Source organism: Protopterus annectens, chromosome 1.part1 (genome assembly GCF_019279795.1).
Source record: "Protopterus annectens isolate FY-2018-M chromosome 1.part1, PAN1.0, whole genome shotgun sequence".
Lineage (NCBI taxonomy): Eukaryota > Metazoa > Chordata > Ceratodontiformes > Protopteridae > Protopterus > Protopterus annectens.
The window spans coordinates 541,973,141-541,997,838 of NC_056726.1; the positions used below are offsets into that span (position 1 = coordinate 541,973,141).

The 24,698-nt window shown below is 42.8% G+C and overlaps 1 protein-coding gene across 1 annotated transcript in view; it reads right to left on the reverse strand.

Annotated features, from left to right (window-relative positions):
• The window catches only part of FTSJ3 (FtsJ RNA 2'-O-methyltransferase 3), a 1,310,428-nt gene that overhangs the window by 233,659 nt on the left and 1,052,071 nt on the right, over positions 1 to 24,698 (reverse strand). Inside the window, exon 15 of the mRNA XM_044076638.1 lies at positions 509 to 602. Within this exon, the coding sequence (XP_043932573.1) occupies positions 509 to 602 (94 nt within the window). The remainder of the gene's footprint in view (positions 1 to 508; positions 603 to 24,698) is intronic.

The window sequence follows — 24,698 nt, forward strand, 5'->3', positions numbered from 1 at the left end:
TCACTCAGACCATGCAACTGTGACAAAAAGATACTGTAAGAAAAAATACTCTAATATACTGTGTGCTGAATAAGATACTTCCCATTACGCTGCATGCACCTTGTAAACAAACAGGGATTTCATCTCAGATAATGACATGCTTTGCCAGTGTTGTGCGTGTCAAGATGGCAATTTTAATTTTACTACTCCACAATGTCCTTGGGGATACAGATATTTTATATCTCCATCTCTTTTTCCACCTACTACAAAATCTAAAAACGTCTTGATATTAAGGAGTCTTCGCAGTCATCAATAATACATGAACAACTGCATTTTTGACTGTAGTGCCCTCTCATGTTACACCAGCACCAAATGTGTTACAGGCCTGAACGTTTCTGGGGGGCCCAGATTATAAGTGCTCCAGCTCCTGCATATAAATAAGCCATTTCTATTTCCTCATCATCATGCAGATATGCTGCCCCTGACAATACCTTTTTTCAGGGCAAATACCAAAAAGTTGATTTATTACCTGCAACTACACCACCTTTTTCACTGTACAACTTCTTTGCTTGTTTTATCTCTAGACGTTCATCACCTTCCAGAGTAATGTCAGCAAACACATCCTGCAACAAGAAAAGAAAAACAAATGTCAATGACCAATGTCAAGCTGCATCAGCTGCAATGTAAAACAAATGGTTCATTTTAAAATTAATAGCAAAACACTAAAAAATGAATTGGCAAAGCAAAGAAGCCATGTTACTATTATGACACTGCTCTGGAATAAAAGTAAAAGAATTGGTCATGTGTTACTGCACAGGTGAAATTTCTTTCAAAACAAGTTGAAAAAAAATCTTTTTGTTGCCTACATACAAACTGTCAACTGTTCGATTCACAAGGTGGTCCAAAGGTATGCCTGGACTGTAACATGAACATACAAATATTATGAACTTTTAAGAAAGCAACACAAATTTCAACAAAAGGAACCAGTTCGAAACACTGGCAAATGACACTAGTTCTGGTCTGTATTTAGCACTCATTTAGAGCCATACCTAACTAGTTTGTGCACTAAGGAGCACTGCCCCACAAATCTACTCCTACATACCCTACGTTTTGCCTCTAGCCTCAATAGCATGCACACTAGCTCAGTATTAGCCCTCTTGTACCACATCACTGTAGTTCACCTAGAAGGACCTGACGTCATGGATATGCACTTTTCCAATTTCTCCAGCGCCAGTTTGGTGGATATGAACATCCTGAGACAATGTAGCAAAGCTGTTAATTACACAATGTCACTGAAGGCAAGACATTTGCATACATGCTGTCAAAATAAAAATCAGGTTATCAGTAACACACTACTCTCACTGTGCATAGTACGCACCTCACACAAACCAACATACAGTGAACCACTAAAAACTATTTTCCTAAACCCCAAAGATCCCTCAGACACTCAAACCAAATTAATTTCCATCAGCAAACTCAAAGGCACCCTGACAAAAGTATATCTGTGTAAGATCTTACTGTAACAGTAGATGTCCTAGTTCTTACTCTTGCAGTATTCTTACTGTAACAGTAGATGTCCTAGTTCTTACTCTTGCAGTATTCTTTACTCTTAGAGATATCCTGCCAAGGATAGCCCAATGTTCAGTCAGGATGCCAAAGCCTTTACACCTTCCAAGCATTGCACATCAGATGTTTGTCCTAAGTGCAAGACATAAGGTACATATGTGGCATTCAGACATCTAATCCTCGGAATAGAAGCACCCCAGGAGAATCGGAGCTACCGTAGAGAAACAACGACATGCATATCCATGAAGGAAAGCAGAAGGAGTTAAGCCTGGAATAGGGACTCCATGGCCAAAAGTAGAAACAAAAAATACTAGGGGGCAAGAGGGAGGGCTAGCCTACTGCAACAGTGAGAAGTAGGACATCTAGTGTTATGGTAAGATTTTACACAACTGTAATATGTCCCTCCCTTTATCACTGTTACAGTATTCTTTATTCTTGGGAGAGTATGAAAGCTACTGGAAAATACAGAAGGTGGAAGGCAGAGAAGAGCCCCCACAAACCCATGAAGGACAACCCTAGCAAATCCTACCCTAGCCCTGAAAATGACATGTAACTTCTAAAGTTTGGTAAGTAAAAGTGTGAACAGAAGACCAAGTAGTAACTTCCACGATAGATGTAGTATTCAGAACCTTTAAAAAGGCACCAGAAGACACTGCTGCTCTGGTACTGGTAGAATGAACAAGAACAGAAAGCTGCTTGCCATAAAAAGAAGAAAAAGAAATGGCATTGGAAATCCAGGAGGAGATGGTTTATGGAGACAATGCAACCCCTAACTTCCTGACAGGAAAGGAAACTAAATTCAGATTTTTTGATGCGTTTTGTCTTATCCAAGTAATATCTGAACTGTCTACGGAATTCCAAGGTGTGTAGTACCTTCTCACTAGAAATCAAAGAATGAGGGAAGATGAATGGACTGCTTTCAGGACAAATTATTAGCCACCTTGGGTATAAAAGAAAGACTGATATGGAAACCCTGTCATTCTGAAAAAAAACAAAAAAGGAGGAACCGCCATGAGATCATGGAGTTCAGAAATCTTCTCTGCAGAAACAAGAGCCACCAACAACACAGTCTTCCAAGTACAACTTTTCAGGGAAGAAAAGACAGGCTCAAAAGGGGAGTGAGCCAATTTTTCAAGAACAAAATTTAGGTCCCAAGGAGGAGGAATAGACTTTCTTGAAGGCCTGATATGTAATACGCCTTTTAGGAATTGTTTGACTTCAAAACTAGAAGCCAAAGGTAGACCGAGTCAGAGGCAGACAGTGAGAAATGAACCTTAACAGAATAATATGCCAAGCACTGAGCAACTACCAGAAAAAAAAAAGGACCCTAGGGACCCCAAAAGAAAAAGGGTCGAGTGTCATGCTTGAGACACCAAAAAAAAATCTCTTCCATTTAATCACATAGGATTTTTTAGTAGTGGGTTTTCTGGCCCTCTACAAAACCCAAAGCATGTCCTCAGAAATCTGGTGCCCGAATGGAATCAAAACCCTATCATCCAAAGTGTCAGCTGAAGTGTGAATAACTGAGGGTGAAAGAGATCTCTGGTCTTATGTGAGAAGATCCATTCCATGATGTAACTTGTGATGAACACTCCTGGGAGGTGAAAGAAAAGGGGTAAACAGTGCTGTCAAGATTTTGGATGCGTCTCACATGATCTTGTGCAAGACACTGGAAAGTAGAGGAAAAAAAAGACTGGCATACAGAAACATTCCCTTCCAAAACAGACATGGTGTCCGCTCTCTAAATCAAAGGATTTGGCCCCCAGAACAGAACCGGGGAAGTTGTCTATTCAGAAGGAAGGCAAAAAGATCTACTTAAGGAGTACCTATTCCACTAATGTACAATGTCCAGAAACACCTCCCTGTGAATTAATGTGTATTTGTCCTGACCCACCCAGAGTCTTGTGCTGGATTGTGCTCTCATGGGATGTAAACTGCCTATAAAACCAGGTTTTGGCAGGCTGCAAAATCCCAAGCCTGAAGAGCCAGCCCACAAAGAAGGTAGTATTTCGTGCCCCCTTGTTTGTTGATGTACCACATGACTGTAGTTATTGTCTGTAAAAACCTTTAGAGGACCTGGAACCCAAAGGAAGTGAAGGGCCTCAAAAGCTAGGATTAGAGCCCTTATCCATCTCTTTGATGTTGATAAGGTCTGACAGCTGCTGATGGGACCAATAACCCTGGGACCGTCCGGTTGCTGGAGGAAGCTCCCCAACCAAGATCAGAAGCATTTGTGTACAGCTCCACCTGAACCACCTGAAAAAGAAGACCTGTATTTTGGGAAATTTGCTGCATCCATCAGCAGAGTTCAAGCTTGGGACAAGGTAAAAAAGAGACCAGATAATCCAGAGAGTGGTGCTGAAGCCAAAACAGTCTTGCGATACCACTGAAATTTCCTCATGTGGAGTTTGGCAAAACAAATCAAGGGGAATGATGGATGCCATGTACACAGGGCTCGGAGATATTCCACTTCAGGAATAACTGAAAGAGGCAGAGGAGACTGGAAACAAGCAATCAAAAAGAGGCTCTTAGGAAGCAATAAGCAAACCAATATTGGAATGGTCTGAATCCTGACCAAAAATACTGGCCCTGAGTTGGGGGGGGGTCAACACAAACTTTGAAACTGAGGGTGAATCCCACACTGCTCAGGAGAAGCACAGTAAAGTGTAGATTCTGAAACAGGAGTTGCCGACTGGGAGCTTGAATTAGTAGGTCATCCAAATAAGGGAGCATATAAATTCCTTGAAGTCTGCGGAACGCTACCACAGGGGCTAAAAACTTGGTAAATACCCCTGGAACTGCAGAAAGATCAAAAGACAATGCAGATAATTGATAAAGACGAAGAAACACAGAAACAAATACTTCCTGAAAACATGGAGAATAGGAATATATGAAGGTAAGCATCTTTCAAGTACAGAGTAACCATAAAAGCTTGGAGAAGAATGACATGGAATAAGTGTCTGAAGAGAACACCTTGAAGGAAGGAACTTTGAGAAAGGTGTTTTGAAAGGATAGATCTAGAATGGGCCTCCATGACGACTCCTTCCTGAGAACCAGAAATATTCTGGAATAAAAGCAGTTCCCTGCTGAGACAAAGGAATACACTGGGTGGCTCCCTGTTCCACCAGATCCCACAGTCTCAAAGAAAAATGAGGAAGTTGATAAAAAGGAATGACAGAAAATGGAGGAATGGACTTCCAAACCATAAAATAGCCATGTTGGATGATGGAGAGAACCCAGGTGTCTATGGTTATGATGCCAAACAGGAAAGGGTTAGCCTGAAGGACAGAGGAATCTAGTCAAGGGGGAGGGGAGGGGAGGTTGGATGTCAGATAGAGGAGATTTGTCTGGAAAAGTCGTCTTTTGTCCTCTGGAACTCTGATTGGGTTTGTCTGGGAAAATATGCTTAGAATTCCTTACTCTTAAGCAGGTTGTCTAGTCTGCCTACAGACAAAGAAAGACTTTGATGGACACTTCACCTGGTAGTTAAGTACAGGAGAAACAAAAAATTTGTTTCAGATCTTGCATAACCTTGCCATTATCCTGAAGGGTTTTAAACAATTCTGCAGTAGCGGTGTGAAGATGATTCTGGTTATCTAAGGGAGAATCTAAAAGTTTGGTCTAAATGTCCTAAGGTAGGGTTTCCCAGACAAACCCTGTTTGTTAACTCTGCATTCATTGCTTGAATCTGAGTTCTGACAGAGTGCTACTGAAACAACTCAAAATATAAATTGATGAGTATATTTTTTTGGCACTTCTTTCCAAAGTTCTACAATATCCTAATTGCTTTTGCTTGACTTGATTTAGATATATATAATATTTGCTGGCTTCTGATCTGTGTTGAAAGTGCTATTTTCCTGAGTTGAAAGTGCTATTTTTCCCCCACCCTGCCCACTATTGGTGTTTCTTTTTATACTTGGTGGCTTTGCAAATGCCCGCTCCTACTGCATATTTAATCTGTGACACTCCTCCCAGTCTAGTGTCTTTAGCTCATTCTACCCAATACAGAGAGAAGAAAAGAAAATTGCACTTTATTCATCTGCTTTTACTGTGTTTGTGTTTCTTTCTACTTTATTACTTATTATGTTCTTAAAAGTACTTAATAGCATTTATTCTGCTGCATTTATTATTGCTTGTTAGTAGCTGATTAAATTGTAACTGTTATTCTAAGCATTTGGATTACGCACTTGGGCTTCAGACCAGTACTTTCGCATAAGGAAGGTTTGTGGTCTGCACTGTTGTGGCAGGACAGGTAGCTTACATCCTTCTGAGTTGGGAGTTGCTGACTGAAGGCTTAGTGTCTGTTATTCTAAAGTGTATTAGTTTATTTATTTACTTACTTATTTATTTTACATTTGTTGACCGGGCTAGTCTAGCTGGATACATGTCCATTTTCATTAGAGGCCCGGGGAGAAAAGCTACTCGTATTTGTACAGAGTTAATAGATGCTAAAAGATTAGAAGTTATACATTGTTGTCAAAAAAAAAATCAAAAAAATATAAGATAATACAAAAGTTTTAACAAATAATGTAGAATAGTAAACTAGTTCTGTAAGGTACAGAGACAAATTTTACTTATATACATATAATTTGTGTACAATAGGATGGATTGTTAATTTGTAATAGGTAGTAAATGAAGGAAGGGTGAGATGAGTGGGGGGGACAATTAGTCAGGGTTAGTACAGGTGCATAGCCAGTGATTATTGAGATATGGTTTTAGATGTTTTTTAAAAAGAAAAAGAGAAGTCTGAGCTGTGATATTGGAAGGAAGTTTATTCCATAATTTTCCTACAGAGTTGGAGAACAAGGAGTCACCTGCTGAGTTGTTGGATTTAGTAGTATTAATCAGCAGTTTGTTTGAGGAACGTAGATTTTTGAGATTATTATAATGTGTGATGAGGCTAGAGAGTATTGGAGTGTTTCTGGGTTGATACAGGGTCTTATGAGCTATTGTAAATTGGTGAAATTGAAGATGATTAAGGAATTTAAGCCAGTTTAATTGTTTAAGATTAAGACAGTGATGGGTTCTGAAAGGAGAGCCTGTAGCAAATCTAGCAATATTATTATAAGGAAGTTGTTAGTTTCTTGAGGTTATTTTTAGAGATATTAGTATAAATGGGAGTGGCGTAGAGCAGAGTGGATAAAAGGGGAGTTCTAGCTATAGCAGACCTAGCTTCTGGAGTAAGTTAGGGTTTGATTCTGTAAAGGGATCCCAGTTTCTTATTAATTAATTTTATTGTAGCGTTTATGTGTGTATCAAAGTTTAGATTGTTGTCAATTGTTATTCCTAGCAGTTTAGTGGTAGGGTCAGGTGAGATAAGGGTACCATTATTAGAAGTGAGATTGAAATGAAAAGAGATGGACTTTTGAGTTGGGGTGAAAAGTAGCAATTTAGTTTTTTGGGGGGATTTAGGAGGAGGCAGCGGTGAGAGAACCATTGTTCTACAGTGTTGAAGGCTTTTTGGGTAAGGGACTGAAATTCGGTTGGTGAGGTAGCTGAGCAGATTAAGGTCGAGTCATCTGCTTATTGAATGCAGGTGGAGTATGGAATAGCAGATTGCAGGTGATTAATGAAGATAGAAAATAAGAGTGGGCCTAAAATAGAGCCTTGTGGGACACCGAGGGAGATTGGGAGGTGATTAGATAGTTCATTGTGCCAGAGTACAGCCTGCTGACGGTTATCAAGGTAAGATGTAAACCAGTTCAAAGATAGAGAATCAAGTGAAAGAGACTTAAGTGTATGCAGGAGAAGTTGGTGGTTAACCATATCAAAAGCTTTGGATAGGTCAATGAAGAATGCTGATGAAAGACAGTTGTTGCGGTTGTTGTTTATGTAGTTTGAGAATGATACCAGAGCAGTGGTGGTACTATGGAAAGGTCTGAAGCCATGTTGGCAGTTAGCAAGTAGGTTATTTTGGAGAAGGTGGTTGAGAATTTGTTTGTGGATGCATTACTCCATAATTTTGGCTATAGGGAATAGTAAAGCTATGGGACGATAGTTGGAGAAGTCATTGGAGTTTCCCCCTTTATGTAGTGGGATGATATGAGAGATTTTCCAGATTAATGGGACATCTCCTTCGCTTACAGATCTATTTATCAGAATGGAAATAGGGTAGGCAATGGCCTTAACTCCTTTTTGCAAGAATTCTGCTGGGAGTTTGTCGGCTGATGGGGAGGTAGGTTTTAATTTTTGGAGAAGGGAAGAAATGTATGAAGTAGACACAGGTTGGGGGTGGAATTGAGGGGGTGGATTAGTAGAAGTGGGTAGATTAGATATATCAGGTGATAGGTGGCTAGCTAGAGTTTGGATGGTATCTGTGAAGAAAGAAGGCATTTGCAGTTTGTATCGGATTCTTGGGGTTAGTACCCTGAGGATTGGGTGTGATCAATTGGCCTGGGTAGAGAAGATTATTAATACTAGTCCAGAATTTATTTGGTTGTCTGAGAGAGGTTTGTTGTAGTTGGAGATAATAATTCTTTTTATCTAGCAGGATGGCTCTTTTTGTGCTGTTTCTATGTTCTCTAAAGGTTTGATGGTCTATCAGATTCTTTGTAGTACGCCATTTTGCCCAGTATTTATTTCTAAGTAGGATTTTTTGTTTAGGATTGTTAGTAAGCCAAGGGGCTGGTTTAGCTTTGATTCTAATAGAACGAGTTGGAGCGTGATGATCCAGGATGGCTAAGAATGTAGAATTAAAGTATTCCAATGCTTCATTTAGAGGGAGAGTTTTTAATGGTGTCCAATTACATTGATTGAGTTCTGCTTGGAAAAGTTCTGGGTTAAAATGCTTTTTAGAGCTATTGTTCGAAAGGTGTTAGGGAATATTATGTTGGTTTTATGTCTGATAATATATGTTAGAGAATGGTCTCTAAGGTCATCTGGAAGGATTCCTGTTGTGTAGGTTTGCTGAGGAGTATTAGTAAGTATCCAATCTAAGGTGGTTGCTTTGTTATTGATTTTATTGGTTCTGGTAGGGGATTTTATAAGTTGTGAAAAGCCATAAAGGTTAATATGGGTGGTGGGGTTGGTATTTGTACAGGAATTCCAATCAATGTTGAAGTCCCCAAGAATTATAGTTTCTTGTGGGATATTACTAGAAAGCCAGCTGAGAATATACTCTAGAGTATTATTATTGTTCCCTGGGGGAAAATAAACACAGATGATGTTTATGGCTTTACTTGTATTTAGCTGTAGTTTGGAGAAAATTATTTCTGCACTAGTGTTTGTGGATAAGTTAAGATTAAGTGTACTGACTCGTAGCTCATTTTTATAGAGGATTGCTACTCCACCTCGCTTTTTGGAAGTATGGCAGAGTCTGATGATATTATAGCCAGGTGGGGATATTTCATTGTCTTTAACGGTGGGTTTTAGCCATGTTTCTGATAAACATAGGATATCAAATGGATGAGCCTGTAAGAGGGCATGAAGTTGAGCAATTTTGTTACAAATACTGCGTATGTCTAGATGTGCAATTAAGAGCGAGTTGGTACGTTTGGTAGGTGATGGGGTTATAGAATTGTCTTGGCAGTTATTTGTTGTGGTAGGGTGATTGTTAGGGCCACGGTTTGGGTGGATGTCACCCTCTAATAGAGATTGATGGGGTGTTAAAAGTTTAGGTTGTTGTGGCTTGCAGTAGAAATCAAATACTTTTCTAGCTTTTAGGTTAGAGACGTTAATATGTGTAAGTCGATGATATTTGGCTAATTGGTAGCTGGGTTTGAAAATGATATTTAGGAAGTAGTAAGAAGAAAGTTTTGTAGGTGATGAGGTGTGCTTGGATGGTAATGGTAGGGTATTGTTAAGAGAATATTCAAAGGAGATAATGAGATAAGTGGTGGCTAGAGGGGATAATAAGAAAACACACATTAAAATTTGAATTTTGTGGGGGATTATAGGGATAGACATTCTAAGGATGGTGAGTTGAATAGAGAAATGGGAGGTAGGAAATAGAAGTACTGTAGAGAAATAGTAGTAGAATAGGTGTTAGGAGAAGGAGTGATTAGTGATGGTTTGAGTGGGTGGGTTGTGAAAGAAAGGGGTTGGGTGTACTAATTATGTGTTTTGTATGACAGGTGTACATTTTGGAGGGGTGTGTTCTGTAGGTGGATAAATGTTGGAGCACTGGGGACGGGTGGAATTTGGGGGCAGGGTAGGGGAGCGGAGAGAGCCCGAAGGGCGAATGGAGCAGGATGAGACTAGAGAGAGAGTTCTGTCAAGGAAGACAATCAGTGAAGTCTGAGAAATTCAGCAGGTAAGTTTGGTAGAATGGGAGTTTGAGAGGGAGAGAGTGAGAGAAAAAATAACGAAGCAGAAGAGATTAAGGCTGTTGAAGAATAGCATGAAAAAGAGTACGTGGAATAAGGAGAGATGGTAAAAAGGTCAGTGAAAAAGCTGGGGACAATGAGCTAGATGTAGGATTAGCAAGTGTGTAGCAAATTGGAATACAATAGCTTATAGAGTGACGCCTTTCTTCTTCTTCTGGTTTAAGCACTTGGGCTTTGGGCCAGTTTTTTTTACATTAAGAAGGTGTGGTCTGCATTCTTGCGGGAGGCTGGATTCTGCCCTTCTGAGCTGGGAATTTCTGGTCACAGGCTTATTGTGCCTGCTTATTTCAACTGTTTCTTTCTGAAATTGGTGTGCTTTGTTGCTGTAGTATAGAACAGATTCAGGCCTGCTGAATCTAGCTTTATAGGTTCATAGGTTCATAGGTTAGTACTAGGCTAGCTGCCCTTGTGAGCCATTTTAAGCCTAGCCACTTATCCCCTGTGAGATTCAAACCCTTTATCTTGTGCTTGTAAGGCAAACACCTTAACCATTAGGCCATCCTCCCAACCCGTTTTGTTGTATAACTTGAGCACTGATCCAGGCAATCCTTTTTTTTTTTTTGGAGAAGGTTCCCCTGCGCACTAGCAGCAGGAGTGTGCCTGACTGAAGACTGCTGGAGTGGGGCTCAGTTTTGAGCTTTTTTCTGGTTAATTGGGTAACTTGTTTAAATCAGTTTGTTAGTTTTCTATTGTTTTATATATATATATATATATATATATATATATATATATATATAAATTGCACTTTATTCATTTGCTTTTACTGTATTTGTGTTTCTTCCTACTTTATTACTAGGGGCATGGACTATAACTCTGATCTGAGATATATAACAATAAGTATCATTTCCTGTGCATTTAAAGTGTTTTTTGACTGCAACCGCTTTATTTTCTGGAAAAAAAAATATATATATATATATATATATATATATATATATATACTTGTTTCCCACCTTTCTAAGCTAGTATAGCCCAGTTTTCAGGTTAAGTGCTGAATTCAGGGCTGTGTTACAAATCTCTGTGTTTGCCCATACCTTACTTGGATAGAATGAAGTTTCTCTGTTCACCTGTGAGAGAGCGGAGCTTTGAGCAGCATATCTGTCCCTGGAGGAGTGGTTTCAGACCAGAAATTAGCAGTTTAGTGACCATTTTGGGCTAATTTCTCTTTCATTTCCCTGCTATAAATACCACATTTGCCTGGTTTTGCACACCAGGCAGCGCCAGTTAGCTAGGGTATAACTATTCCTGGCTATACAAACTCTCCTCTTCAATTTTTCCCTTGGAACTAGACAAACTTTCAACTTAAGCACTCAAGCCATTCATTTCTCCGCCTGGCACTTGCTCAAAACTCATAGCAAGCACTTATAAACCCTAGCACTAGAGCCTCCTATACTGTACAGAAGGACAAGGCTCTCTATTCAACCTTACCAGCCATTCAGTAAAACAGTTCACTGTACCTATCCAGGCATGTCCAAAGGGCAGTTTCAGGCATACTCTCCAGTCCAACTGGTGAATCTGGGCATTTTGAGGCAGTTACAACTGCCTCATGTACACTGACAACCCTCTCCTACTACTACCAAACACTAATACATGTGAGATGCAATTATACAGCCAAACTGGAGGCTAAGCTCTCTCAACCCAAGGCTGGATCAGACAGTCAAGAGGAGAAGGGAAATATCTGCATCACACCACCAGTCTCACATAGACCCATTAAACCAGCACCGGCAAAAAGCACACAATTACACGAAAACATACTTGGAGGCTCTAAATAAAAATTTGCAAAAGCAACAGAGACCTCCAAAGCAGACATCCAAGCAACCTCCACCCCTCCCAACACAAATCATGAAACACATACTTCACAACACCAGTGCGCCATGCAATCATAGCCCTTAAGGCAAAATAACATACCCAACATACTAGTAATAGATTACTCTAAAGTCAGGCACACTGACGTAAAACTCACTAGGCTGAATAAGGAGAAAGTTACTATTAGTTGCCTGTCGGGTGCCAGGATCCACCACATAACACAAGCACTCAGGTCACTCCAGAACAAGTACAAATACGACTCTTGTCATTGTCCATGTTGGTGTGAATGACCTGAGCTGTACCCTCCCTGGACTACATGAAAAGAGACATGGAAGAGCTCTCTGATCTTACAGCTCAGGCCGGTATGACCCTGACCCTGAGTAACATCCTGCCCTCACCAAGAATGATACCACGGTATAAAGACAAAATTATCAGTTTCAACAACTGGCTAAGTTTCTGGTGTCATTCAAAGGTGATCCAGTATCTGTCTGCCTGGGATGACATGCTCGACAAGCCACGCAGCTTCGCTAGAGACAACTTGCACCTGTCACCCTTAGGCTTTCAAATTCTGGCCAAGGCTCTTGCCACCCCCAAAGTGCCTTTTTTAGGCAAGGCTCAAAAGGCAAACCCACCGCCATAAATAGCACAAGTAGCAAAAAAACTGAGGGCAATGCTACTCAATGCCAGAAGTCTAAATCTCAAAATGCATGCACTCGAGGCACTCCTCAGTATGGAGAAAATTGATATATGTGCAGTAACAGAAACCCGATTTAAGGCTCCAGAGAGCATCCCAGCACTACCAGGCTACAACTCATACCATACATTTCGGCCACAGAACCCGGACTGAAATACAAAAGGTGGGGGCGTATCCATATTCATCAAGGATACCCACACCTCCAGGTTAGTGGCACAGCATAATACTTCAGAGATCATCCACGTGCAACTAACAATGGGCAAAACTGCAATTCAAATTGTAGCTTGCTACAGATCACTCACCATGTCCCAGGACCCCCATTCCGCATTTCTGGAAACACTGGGAAATATAAAGGTCCTACCAAACACCCTAATATTGGGTAATTTCAATTACCCAAACATTAACTGGGAGAACTACTCCAGTACTAAAGTCCCTTGCCCAACATTTCCTAGAATTTATAAACTCAAACGCCCTGGATCAACTGGTCAATACTCCCACCAGAGGTAACAACATATTGGACATGGTCATCACCAACATGGGCGACCGGTTCTCCACACCGGAGGTCAACCACTCGCTGGCTAGATCTGACCATAAACAAATCACTTTGGATATCCACATTCCGCCCCCACCCCCGGACAAGGAAACCGCCGTGAAAAACTTTTCAAAAGCAAACTTCACGTTACTTAAGACTGACGTGAAAAGATTCAAAGCCCCCATTCTAAAGGATAACCTTGTCCAAGCTGCAAAATCCTTTACTAATGCATTCTACGGACACCTACAAGAATGCATGGATCATGCTATCCCAAGCAAAACCAAGACTCACTCCTCCAAGAAAATTAAACCAGTCTGGTGGACTCCTGTCATAAACAAGCTATACAATAGAAGGAGGAAACTAGTACAGATAAGAGTAAAATCCCAAGAAGGGAAGACATCCCTGATCAGTATCAGCAAGAAACTACGATCCCTCGTAAAATCATCCAAGGCAAGTTTCGAATGAAAAATTGCCCAGGACTCTAAAGATAATCACAAGGCATTCTTTAGCTATGTCATGAATCTAAGTGGCAATGCTCAGATCTACTCAGAGTTAGTGCAGAATAGTACAAAATACACTGAACCAACCAATATTGCCAACATCCTGGCAGGCAGGTTTCAATGCAAACTTCACCCCCCTCTCACCCCCAAAAGGGCCCATAACCATACCAGAAGAATGTAGAGCGCCTGGAATCATAGAGACTCAGGTTAAAACAGCCTCTCTAAAGCCAAAAACACAACATCAATTGGACTGGACAGTGTCCCAGGCTGGGTCCTACACAAGCTCAAAGACAAACTAATCCTTCACCTAAACACACTGTTCAAACTCGGCCTCTTCACAGGTTACGTACCCATAGAGTGGCACACAGCAATGGTTATTCCGCTCCACAAAGGTGGAACCACAACAGACCCCGGGAACTATCGCCCTATAAGCCTGACTAGCTTGGTCTGCAAGGTTATGGAGCGCATCATCATGGAACTCATTAACAGAGACACTGGGAACCTCCAAACACTGGACCCTACCCAATTCGGCTTTGTTAAGGGCAGATCATGTCTCCTAAACCTGGTGGACTTCTTTGAGACATTTACCAAGGCTATAAACGAGGGAAAGGTGGTACACAGCCTACCTAGACCTCGCAAAGGCTTTCGACACCATTCCCCATTCTGGTATTATAGACAAGCTCATCAGCCTGAACATAAACCCCTACGTCACAAGATGGGTTGCCAACTGGCTCACGGACAGAACCCACAAGGTAAGACTTGCGGGAGCTAGGTCTGACTCTAAACCGGTTACAAGTGGTGTTCCCCTGGGCTCAGTCCTAGGACCCCTCCTTTTCGACATATACTTCTCAGAGGTACAGGCTAGCACAGGAGGACTATGGCTGACCAAGTTCGCAGACGACTGCAAACTAGGGGCTATAACTGACTCTCCGACTGACACAGACATCCTCCAAAAGGGTCTCACTGAGATGGATACCTGGTGTCAAAATCATGGCCTCAAGCTAAATGCCAAAAAGTGCATAGTCATCCCCTTTGGAAAAAACAAAGTACCCACAAACTACCACATAGGTGGTAGTCCCCTAAATACGGAAGACGTAATAAGGGATCTGGGGACCAAGTAGATAGTAATCTCTCTTTTAACAGTCACATTGCCAAAGTGGTTAGAAAATGCCTCGACGTGGCCCACCTTATCACAAAAGGGTTCGCATCCAGATCAAAAGAGGTCATTGTGCCCCTCTACTCATAGCTCATCAGACCCATCACACAGTACAATGCCCCATTTGGGATGTATCTTACAAGACACTTGCAACAGCTGCAAAGACCACAGAAGTACCTCACAAAGAGGATCACTGGCCTCAAACAGATGCCCTATGCAGCTCGACTGAAGAAACTCCAGCTGTACTCGGTTGCATACCGCTTACTCAGAGGTGATCTCTGCCTGACATACAAGGCCATGTCCAACCTAGAACTGATGGACATGCTCCACCTAAAGAAAAGCTTATCCCCTCGAACCACATGCTCTAGGGATCTAAAAGTACAGTTTTGTACCTACCATAAATGTAGATGTTCGAGTGCTAATACAGCTGCAGTCATAACAGATGGGTTTCTCCTGCCGTCAGGCGGGTCCTCGGTCGTCCGAATTCCAAAGTCTAGGTCCAGCGTCGGTTGTCGTCACTTCTTCCCTGATGTCAGTGCGACAGGGGTATAAAAGAATCAGCCGACGCCATTTTCTTCAGTTTTTCTTGCCCCAGATGTCAGGTGTCCCCAGAAGGAAGGTAAAACATAAATTTATGTAGTAAAGCAAATGCAATATAATCAAAAAACAGTAGTTGCAAGCAAATACACCATAAAAGAATACCCCAATGAGTTTGTACGAGGAGGTGTTAGCCATAAGGCCTGTCCTAAGAGGTGAAAGAGGGAAGGAAACCTGGACTGCAGCTGTATTAGCACTCAAACATCTACATTTATGGTAGGTACAAAACTGTACTATGTTCATCGTGCATACAGCTGCAGTCATAACAGATGGGTAGAATCCCAAAGCTAATAAAGGGGTGGTAGGCACTAAGTGGAACTAGGTGGAGCCAGGATGCCCTGAAAGACTGCAGTGGCAAAGCCCGCTCTAGTTTTGGAGTATAATGGTAGGTGATAGTGCTTGGAGAAAGTATGTACAGAACTCCAAGTGGCTGCTTCCAAAATATCTTTGGTAGGAACCCCTCTGAGGAAAGCTGCAGAGGTAGCTGTGGCCCTTGTGGAGTGAGATCTGATGCCTGTGGGTACAGTTTTACCATGAAAAGAGTAACAAAAGCGTATGCAGTGGGCTATCCATTTTGAGATTGTCTGTTTGGAAATAGGCTTCCCTTAAGCACCTGTAGCATAGGACACAAAGAGTTGCTCTGATTTTCTGAAAGGCTTTGTTCTGTCCAAATAATAACGGAGCTGTATGTGAATGTCCAAGGAATGTAGTAGCCTCTCCCCTTTGTTTTGTGGATTAGGGTAAAACATAGGTAAGTGGATAGCCTGATTCAAGGCTACACTGGATACTACCTTTGGCATAAATGAAGGATTGGTTCGTAAGGAAACTCTGTCCTGATGGAAAATTATGAAAGGCTGCACAGCCATGAGGGCTTGTAGTTTCAAAACCCTGCGTGCTGAGGTGATAGCTAGAAGGAAGGCTGTTTTCCATGACAAATATTGCAGATCTGTTGAAGCAGCTGGCTCAAAAGGAGGCAGGGTTAGTTTTTCTAGAATGAAATTGAGGTCCCAAGCCGGTACTGGTTGCTTCCTTGGGGGTTTTATATTCTTAGCCCCTCTGAGGAACTGTCTTAGGAGAGGGTGAGAGAATAAAGGAGGATCAGTGTTGTACTCTGCAGAAATGGCTGAGGCATGGATTTTGATGGAGGAGAATGAACGTTCACTGTTTAGCAGCTCGGCTAGGTACTGTAGTATTTGAGGTAAATTCAGTATTCCAGGATTCTGGCCCTTTTTCTGATTCCAGACACAAAACCGTTTCCATTTTGCGGAGTAGGCTTTTCTAGTAGAAGGCCTTCTGGCCTCCAAAATGACATCCTGCACCTCCTTGGAGAGTAGGGTCTGCTGTGAAGTTAAGGAATCCTCCATGCGGCTAGATTGAGTGTTTTCAGCTGACTGTGAAGAGTTTTGAAGTTGTGCTGAGTCAGTAGAAGAGGCATTAGAGGCAGGATCCATGGTGGGGAATGCGTCAGGCTCCTCAGGAGTGGGTACCAGTGTTGTCTTGGCCAGTCTGGAGCAATGAGAATCATCTTTGGTCTGTCTGCTCTGGCTTTTAATAGAACTTTGGCCAGCAGTGGAAGAGGTGGAAAGGCATAAACCGTCATTGTTGTCCAACTGAAAGAGAGTGCGTCCACTTTCCAGGCCTGTGGAAGAAAGGTCCTTGAACAGAATTTTGTCAATTGGTAATTTCTGTGGGTGGCAAAGAGATCTATGTCTGGCCTTCCCCATGCTTGAATCATCATTGTAAAAACTTGAGGATGCAATTTCCATTCGTGTGGATCTGTCATATTTCTGCTCAGGTTGTCTGCCAGTGTGTTTTCCTTCCCTGGCAGGAATTGTGCTTGAAGTTGGATTTGCAATTCCAGAGCCGTGTTCCAAAGGGACATGGCTAGTCTGCACAGGGGATATGAATGAGTTCCTCCCTGTTTGTTTATGTACCACATCACTGTGGTGTTGTCTGTTCTTATCAGTAGCTGCCTTGGATGCAGTAGGTCTTTGAAAGCCATAATAGCAATTATTACTGCTAGCATTTCCTTTTGATTGATGTGTAGGTGCTTTTCTTTTTGTGACCATTTGCCCTGAATGCACCGATCTGTCATGTGCGCCCCCCAGGCATAGTCCGAGGCGTCTGTTGTGATGACTTGATTTGCTTGAGGCTTGCAGAATGGGAGACCTATGTTTCTTTGGCATGCTTGAGCCCACCACAGAAATTCCTTTTGAAGACATGGAATCAGTGGTATGATTGTTTCCAAACTGTGGCTGTGTTGAGACCATAAGTTTTTTAGGTACCATTGAAGTTTCCTCATATGCAGCTTTGCACACGGGATTAGCAGGATGCAAGATGCCATGAATCCCAGAGCCTGCAGGATTTTCCTTGCAGTCGGCCTGGTGAAGGTTGCCAGTTTTCTGAAGTATTGAGTTAATTGCCCTTGTTTCTCTGGCGTGAGGTAGGCCATCTGGGTGTTTGTATCCAAGCTGGCACCCAGGAAAATTATTGTTTGAGAGGGCATTAATTTCGACTTCTTTTTGTTGACTGTGTATCCCAGAGATTTCAACAACATTATTACAAACGCCAGGTGTTTCAGAAGTGTGTGTTTGCCGTCCGCTTGGATCAGGCAGTCGTCCAGATATGGGTATATTTGTATCCCTTGAAGTCTGCAGAAGGCAATTACTGATGCCAGGCATTTCGTGAACACTCTGGGCACAGTAGATAAGCCAAAGGGCAATGCAGAGAATTGATAATGGGATGAACCTGCAAGAAATCTGAGGTATCTTCTGCAATCTTGTCTGATTGGGACATGCAGGTATGCCTCCTTGAGGTCCAATGTCACCAGCCAAGGACTCCTTGCCCAGCATGGTAAGAAGCTGCTGTAGTGTGAGCATCTTGAACTTTGGTACGAGTAAATATGTATTTAGGATGGATAGGTCCAAAATAGGTCTCCAATCTTTGCCCTTCCTTGGTACCAGGAATAGTCTGGAATAAAAACCTTGACCCCTGTTCTTGTGCAGGTACCTCTTGAATAGCTTTCATGTCCATGAGATCTGAAATTTGTTTTTGTGCCTCTGCTCTTTGATTGTGTGGCAGGTTTGGCATGCCTCTCATTTTTGGAAGGGTGTGAAAGTGGAATCTGTAGCCTCTGTCTATAATGTCCAGGATCCATTTGTCTTTTGTGACAATATGCCAATTTTTCGAAAATAATGCCAGTTTTCGGCCTAAAGGTGCTGCCATTTGAGCCTTGCTTGGCATGCAAAGGGGAAAGTCATTGGTTCTGCTTTCTGAATGGCTGTGAACTATCCTCACCCCCTCTTGGTGTAGGTGTTTGCCATTGTCTGCCTCTAAATGATCCTTGAGATTGCCCTCTACCTCTTGGGCGTCTGTATCTACCTCTTTGAGGTCTGTCCGTGGCTGGAAAGGACCAATTTTTTGAAGGCCAATTTCTACTGAAACGTGGCGGTTGTACCTGTAGGAAATCTTTCACTGTTTGCATTGATTTTGCCTTTTCCTCCATTTTCTTTAATACCTCATCAGCTTTAACACCAAACAATACATCCTTTTGAAGAGGTGCATCTAGTAATTTAGCTTTGACATGATTTGGTAAGGTTTGCTCTTTGAGCCAAGCATGTCTACGTATGACTGATCCTGTAACAGCAGCTCTACAAGAGGCCTCTAAAGCATCAAAACCACATTGCAAGGTATGTTTACCCACTTGCTCTGCACTATGCAACAAATCCTGCAACTCCTTCAAGTCTGGTTGTTCAGGTTGTGACATTTTGCTTTTCAACTGAGATAACAAAAACTGTTGATACTTTAACATATGGAACTGACAGTTTAATGCCCTCATGGTTAAAGTGGCCGAGGTGTATACCTTTTTCCCCCACCTTTCTAAAGCTCTGGAATCTCTCTCTGAAGGTAATGGATTTTTGACAGTGGAGGCCTTAATTCCCTTGGGACCCTGTGAAATAGTTTCTGGGTCAGCCGCATGGCTTTTGTATAGGAATTGATGTGAATCAGGAACCCGGTAATACCTGTCAAGCTTGACTGGAGCTGGAGGTAAAGAATCTGGGTTAAGGCTGGCCTCTGAATACACATCATCTAGTATGTCTAAGACAGGAGGTATAGCCAGAGGCCTGTGCTGAGGGAGCAAGAGGAAATCCCTGAGCCTTTTCTTGGAGTCTGAGTACTCTTGGCCTTCCCAGTGGAAGTGTTCCCTCAAGGTATGCAAGGTTTCCCCAAAAAAGTAATCCTCAGGGGGGGAGACAGAGGGAATGGACTCCTCTGCATCAGAATCTTTGAAAGGGGAGTAAGAATGTTCCTGGTCCTCAGAATGCTCTGAAGTAATGGAGGCCTGGTCCGAGGAAAGGTATTCTTCCTCCACTCTGGGCCTTTTGTCCGGGGGGGGGGGGTTGAGAACCCCTGATAAGAGTAATCAAATTCTCGGCCATTTTGAGCATCTGCTTTTTAGGCATGGGGCCTTGAGAGGGGCCCTGTGGAGCTTGTCTTTTAGAATGCATGGCTGCTTTGGATTTAGTGTAAGCCTTAATGGAAAAAGAAGAAAAAGGCCTGAAGACACCTTGAGAGGTGGCAGGCCTGTCTGAAATCTGAGTTTCCCCGCCAAGAGTGACTTCGGTATCTGTAGTCGGGGTGTAGGCCGAAGAGCCTGAGACCTCGGGCACAGAAGACACCGCTAATGAAGTGTCAGCGGTAGTCAGAGGCTGCGTAGGTGCCTCGCTGAGAACCGGAGCACATGTAGTCGGCTTTAGCGTGGTGTCGGTAGAAGTCGCGGACCTCGTATGTTGGTCCTTATCTTTACGTCGTTTACTCAAAATTGGAGTCAGAGTATTCGACGACATGTTGTAATTAAACTTTTTGCCAAAATAGTGTTGGGTGAACTCCGTCCGACGCTTAATAGTGCGTCTGTTGAATGTAGCACAAAAACGACAGGCCGAGACGTCATGGTCTGGGCCTAAGCAGGGTATACAGAGGGAATGGAAATACTTATGCGGTATTTGCTTCCCACATGAAATGCAATTATTAACTTTGTCTGACATCGGTCTGAGGCAAGAAAAGTTTCCCCAACGGGGTACTTAGCTTTCTAGAAGTCTTCGGTTGAAAAATATTTGTAATCTCAGGAGCTGGCCGACCGGCACTTGCGAACTGCTTCTGCTTCGGGCACCGCGCGGCAAGAAAGACTGAAGAAAATGGCGTCGGCTGGTTCTTTTATACCCCTGCCGCACTGACGTCAGGGAAGAAGTGAAGACAACCGACGCCCGACCTAGACTTTGGAATTCGGCCGACCGAGGACCTGCCTGATGGCAGGAGAACCCATCTGTTATGACTGCAGCTGTATGCACGATGAACATCCTCACCACAACAATAAATAGGACGTGCTGGAGGGATAGATTCCTGTCCCTGACACTTCCCATGCTTTGGAACAAGATTCCAATCTACATTAGGCAGAGCTCCTCACTAACACTCTTCAAGAGAAACCTTGATGAGTGGATGGGAAACAAAGTTTTCCCCGGGGATCACTTCAGTGGCTCTGCTGGACAGAGGAACAGGGAACTAATCTAAGGGGGCGGAGAAAGCCAACACATTCTGGCTAGACTTATAAATGCCTTCGGGCAGATAGCCCAATACCTCCCTATGAACTTAAGGCCTGCAGGTGCAACCAGAAACATCTCCTCATGACTGACCTAGAAGCAGCTACCTTAGGAAGAAGCATCAGTTGCATCAATGAAATGGTGAGCTAACCGAGAGGCAGAACTCAGAAGAGAAAGAGCAGAACCATTACTGTCCAAATCTGGCATATCATTCAACCCCACCTCCCTTCCTTCACCAGCTGGGATAGCAGAGCCAAGACATATCTAGTCATGAGGGTCTGATAGTCAATGGCCCTAAAAGCCATAGTAGTAGAAGTAAACACTTTTTCCCATACCTTTCCATAACACAGCTGTCCTTGACAGAAGGCAAAAGCTTAGAAAAGAAAATCAGTTTTAATGGCTTATCTATGGACATGGAAACAGCAGCAGGATCAGATGAAGGATTTTTATACAAGTATTTTTGATCTTCAGGAACTTTATAATCTCGTTTGGCTTCTTAGGGGGTCAGAGATTGAAAGTCAAAAGCCTGAGAAGCTACTGTAAATGTGTCCAAAAGGGCTGCTAAAACAGGAGGGAATGCAGGTCTAGAGGAGTCCATTTGAAAGAGTTCATAATATCGTTTGAACTTCTAAAACCTGGGACAGTCTCACTTTAAGTGTTCCGTCATATAGACCACTGTGTCCCCAAAAGATAAATCCTCAAAAGGACAGTTAGAGGACAAAATCATCCTCATCAGAACCTAGAGCCAAAGGTCAGAGTACCTTTGAAGAATATGCTAAGGATTCTTCACCAGAGTCCAACTGGTCGTCTGAAGAATCAGAATTCCTATGTCTCTTAGATGGGGTAGAAGACCAGGAAGTAGCAGCAGGGTAGGGAATCCCTGAGGGGGTGTCAGAGACACAAGGGCAATAAACAGTCCATGAGTAAAATCCTACCACTCTATGCAAGGATCCTTAGCCACAGTAGCTAAATGTTTGGTTTTCTGTTTCTGACTTGACAAATATACGAGATTCACATTCTTGCCTAGATTCAATGAGGGTACCAGGCACCTAACTAAAATTTGGGGTATCCTCCTAAGTCCTTCAGATATAATCAGCCATGGCTCCCCCTCTACATCTGCACCAGACTTATGCACTGCCTCAGTGAACGTGCAAGTAGGCAGCTCAGTGTCGGCCCCCAAATGGGACGCGGAAGAGGGAACTGATGTTGGCACTGACCCATCCTCTGGTTCTTCATCCAACCCGAGAGAGATGCTCGGTGCAGGCTTGACAGCAGCAGATGCAGTACATACCTTTTTAGATTTTTTCTTAAGTGACGGCTAAACTTCGGGGCAGAGAGATTTGGCCATGATACCCAGAGTCAATAATTTTGTATGCTTGTTTTCCAAATAAATAAAAAGGGACAGACAGCTGCAGTGTCTTGGGGGCAAACACCTGACAGATATCACATGGAATATAGTCATGCATAGTACATAAAAAAGGCACTTCTCATATCTATCTTTGTTGGGAATCTGCCTCCCACACTCACATTTTCCCTTCCTGGACGACAAGAAAACAAACTACAAGGAGGAAAAAAGAAAAGAAGGAACCCTAGCTGGGCACTTACCTTGGTAGATGAGCCAAGCTCAGCGAACTGTGTACAGACAGAAGTCATGGGCAATGTTCAGACTGGCAGAAAAGAAGTTCTGAGGGTTATGCATCCGTACATCACATATATATACCTTACACCCTGCACACAGTTCATAAGTGTGATGTATGATGCCTGGAAGGTGTGAAGGCTTTGGTGTGCTGGACGGATGTTAGGCTACCCTTAGCAGGATATCCCAAGAGTAAAGACTATTGCAACAGTGATAAGGAAGGGCATGATTAATCTTCACAAAATTATATTAACTTGCTGCTTCTGCACAAATTAGTCAAATAAAATGCTCATGTTTATGTTAAAAAAAGGAAGTTATGTCTTACCATAACGTTCCATCTGTATTGTTGATCCTCGTTCAGTCATTACTCATGGGTATCGGTTCCGACCTCGGAACAGAGTCAGCCATTTTCCAAGCTCGCGTCAGCTTCAAACTCTTGAGCTAAACTCTTACTCACAATCCCCCTCTCCCTGTTACCTCAGATTGAGTTTGCAGGTCAAAAGAAGGTAGAGGCTACCTCTGGTCAAATAACCTAAGAGAACCAGATGGTGAGATCCACTAAAAACCACAGGAGGGGGATGGAGGGAGGGTCGTAATGCCTGAACGAGGATCAACAATACAGATGGAACATTATGGTAAGACATAACTTCTTTATCTGATATTGTTAATACTCGTTCATGCCTTATGCATGGGACAGAGTCCCCAGCTACCTCTATTCCTGGGAGGCTCTCATGGAAGGACATTCCTGAGCACCATAGAACCGAAAGATGCTCTTCCCCTGGAGGCCAAATCCAATTTGTAATGATTGATGAAGGTATGAGGCGTAGCCCAAGTTGCAGCTGCACAGATGTCATGTAAAGAAGCTCTGGCATGGAAGGCATCAGAAGTTGCCACCGACCTTGTTGAATGAGCTTTCATGGTAATAGGCAACGAGCTATTACGTTGTGTATAAAAGAAGGTCACACATTCCTTCAACCATCTAGCTAATGTGACCTTAGCAACAGCAGATCCTAATCTAGGTCCAGAAAAGGCCAAAAATAACTGGTCAGATTTACGAAAGGGTTTAGTCCTGCTTAAGTAAAAACGGATTTGCCTGTGGATATCTAGGGTATGTAGGCAATACTCTCCTCTGTTCGAATGATTGGGAAAGAAAACTGGCAATTCAATGGTTTGATTAATGGACATTTCAGAGATCACTTTTGGCAGAAAGGATGGATTAGTTCTCAGACACTATCTCTATGAAAAATCAAGTATGGACTCTTGATACATAAAGCTTGAAGCTCCTAAATACGTCTGACAGATGTAATGGTGACCAAAAACAAGGTTTTCCATGACAAATACTTGAGGTCACAAGAAGAGTCTGGTTCGAAGGGTGGCATTGTCAGAGCTTGTAGAACTAATGATAAATCCCAATAGGTTCTCTAAAAGGTGGCTTCAGATGACTCACACCTTTTATGAAGGTCTTGCACAATTTGTGGGACATAAGAGAGGAATCTTGGACACCCTCATGAAAATTAGAAATTGCAGCCAAACAAACTCTAATGGTAGAGGCCGACAGACCCGACTGGAAAAGGTCGGCCAGATAGTCTAGTATTATCGACACTGGTGCTGAGAAGGGATCTACTTGTTTATCTTTCGGCCAACAGGTAAATCTTTTCCACTCGCAGATGAGCAATTCTAGTGGAAGACTTATGAGATGCAATGAGAATGTCACGCACTGGTAAAGAAAGATCATTCTGCCTGGCGATCAAGGGAATTGGAGTAGCCAAGCTGTGAGCTTCAGGCTGTTCAAGTTTGGATGAATCAGGGTCTGTGGATGTGAGATCAACTCCGGGGTTGGATGGAGAATCCATGGTAGATCTAGTAGGTGAGGCCAAAGGAAGGGGAACCAAATCTGTCGAGGCCAATATGGTGCTATGAGGATCACTTTGCTCTTCAACCGACGGGCTTTCTTCAGAAACTGGGGAAAGGGTGGGAATGCGTAAAGAAGACCCGAGGGCCAATCGTGGACTACAGCATCCCTGGGTGGCTGTCCCAGAGGGGAAATCAGGGCGAAGTAGTTGCTGCATTTGTAGTTGGTCAGGGATGCAAAGAGGTCACAGCAAGGGAGGCCCCAGCGGTGGAAGATCTTCACCACTATCAAGGGATTCAAGGACCACTCGTGAGGTTGAAGAATGCACCTGCTGAGTCTGTCTGCTATCATGTTTGAACTCCCGGGAATGTGCGTTGCTAAAAGAAAACAGTTGGTAGCCATCGCCCATTGCCATATCCTCATGACCTTTCGACAAAGGGGGTAAGATTTGGTTCCACCTTG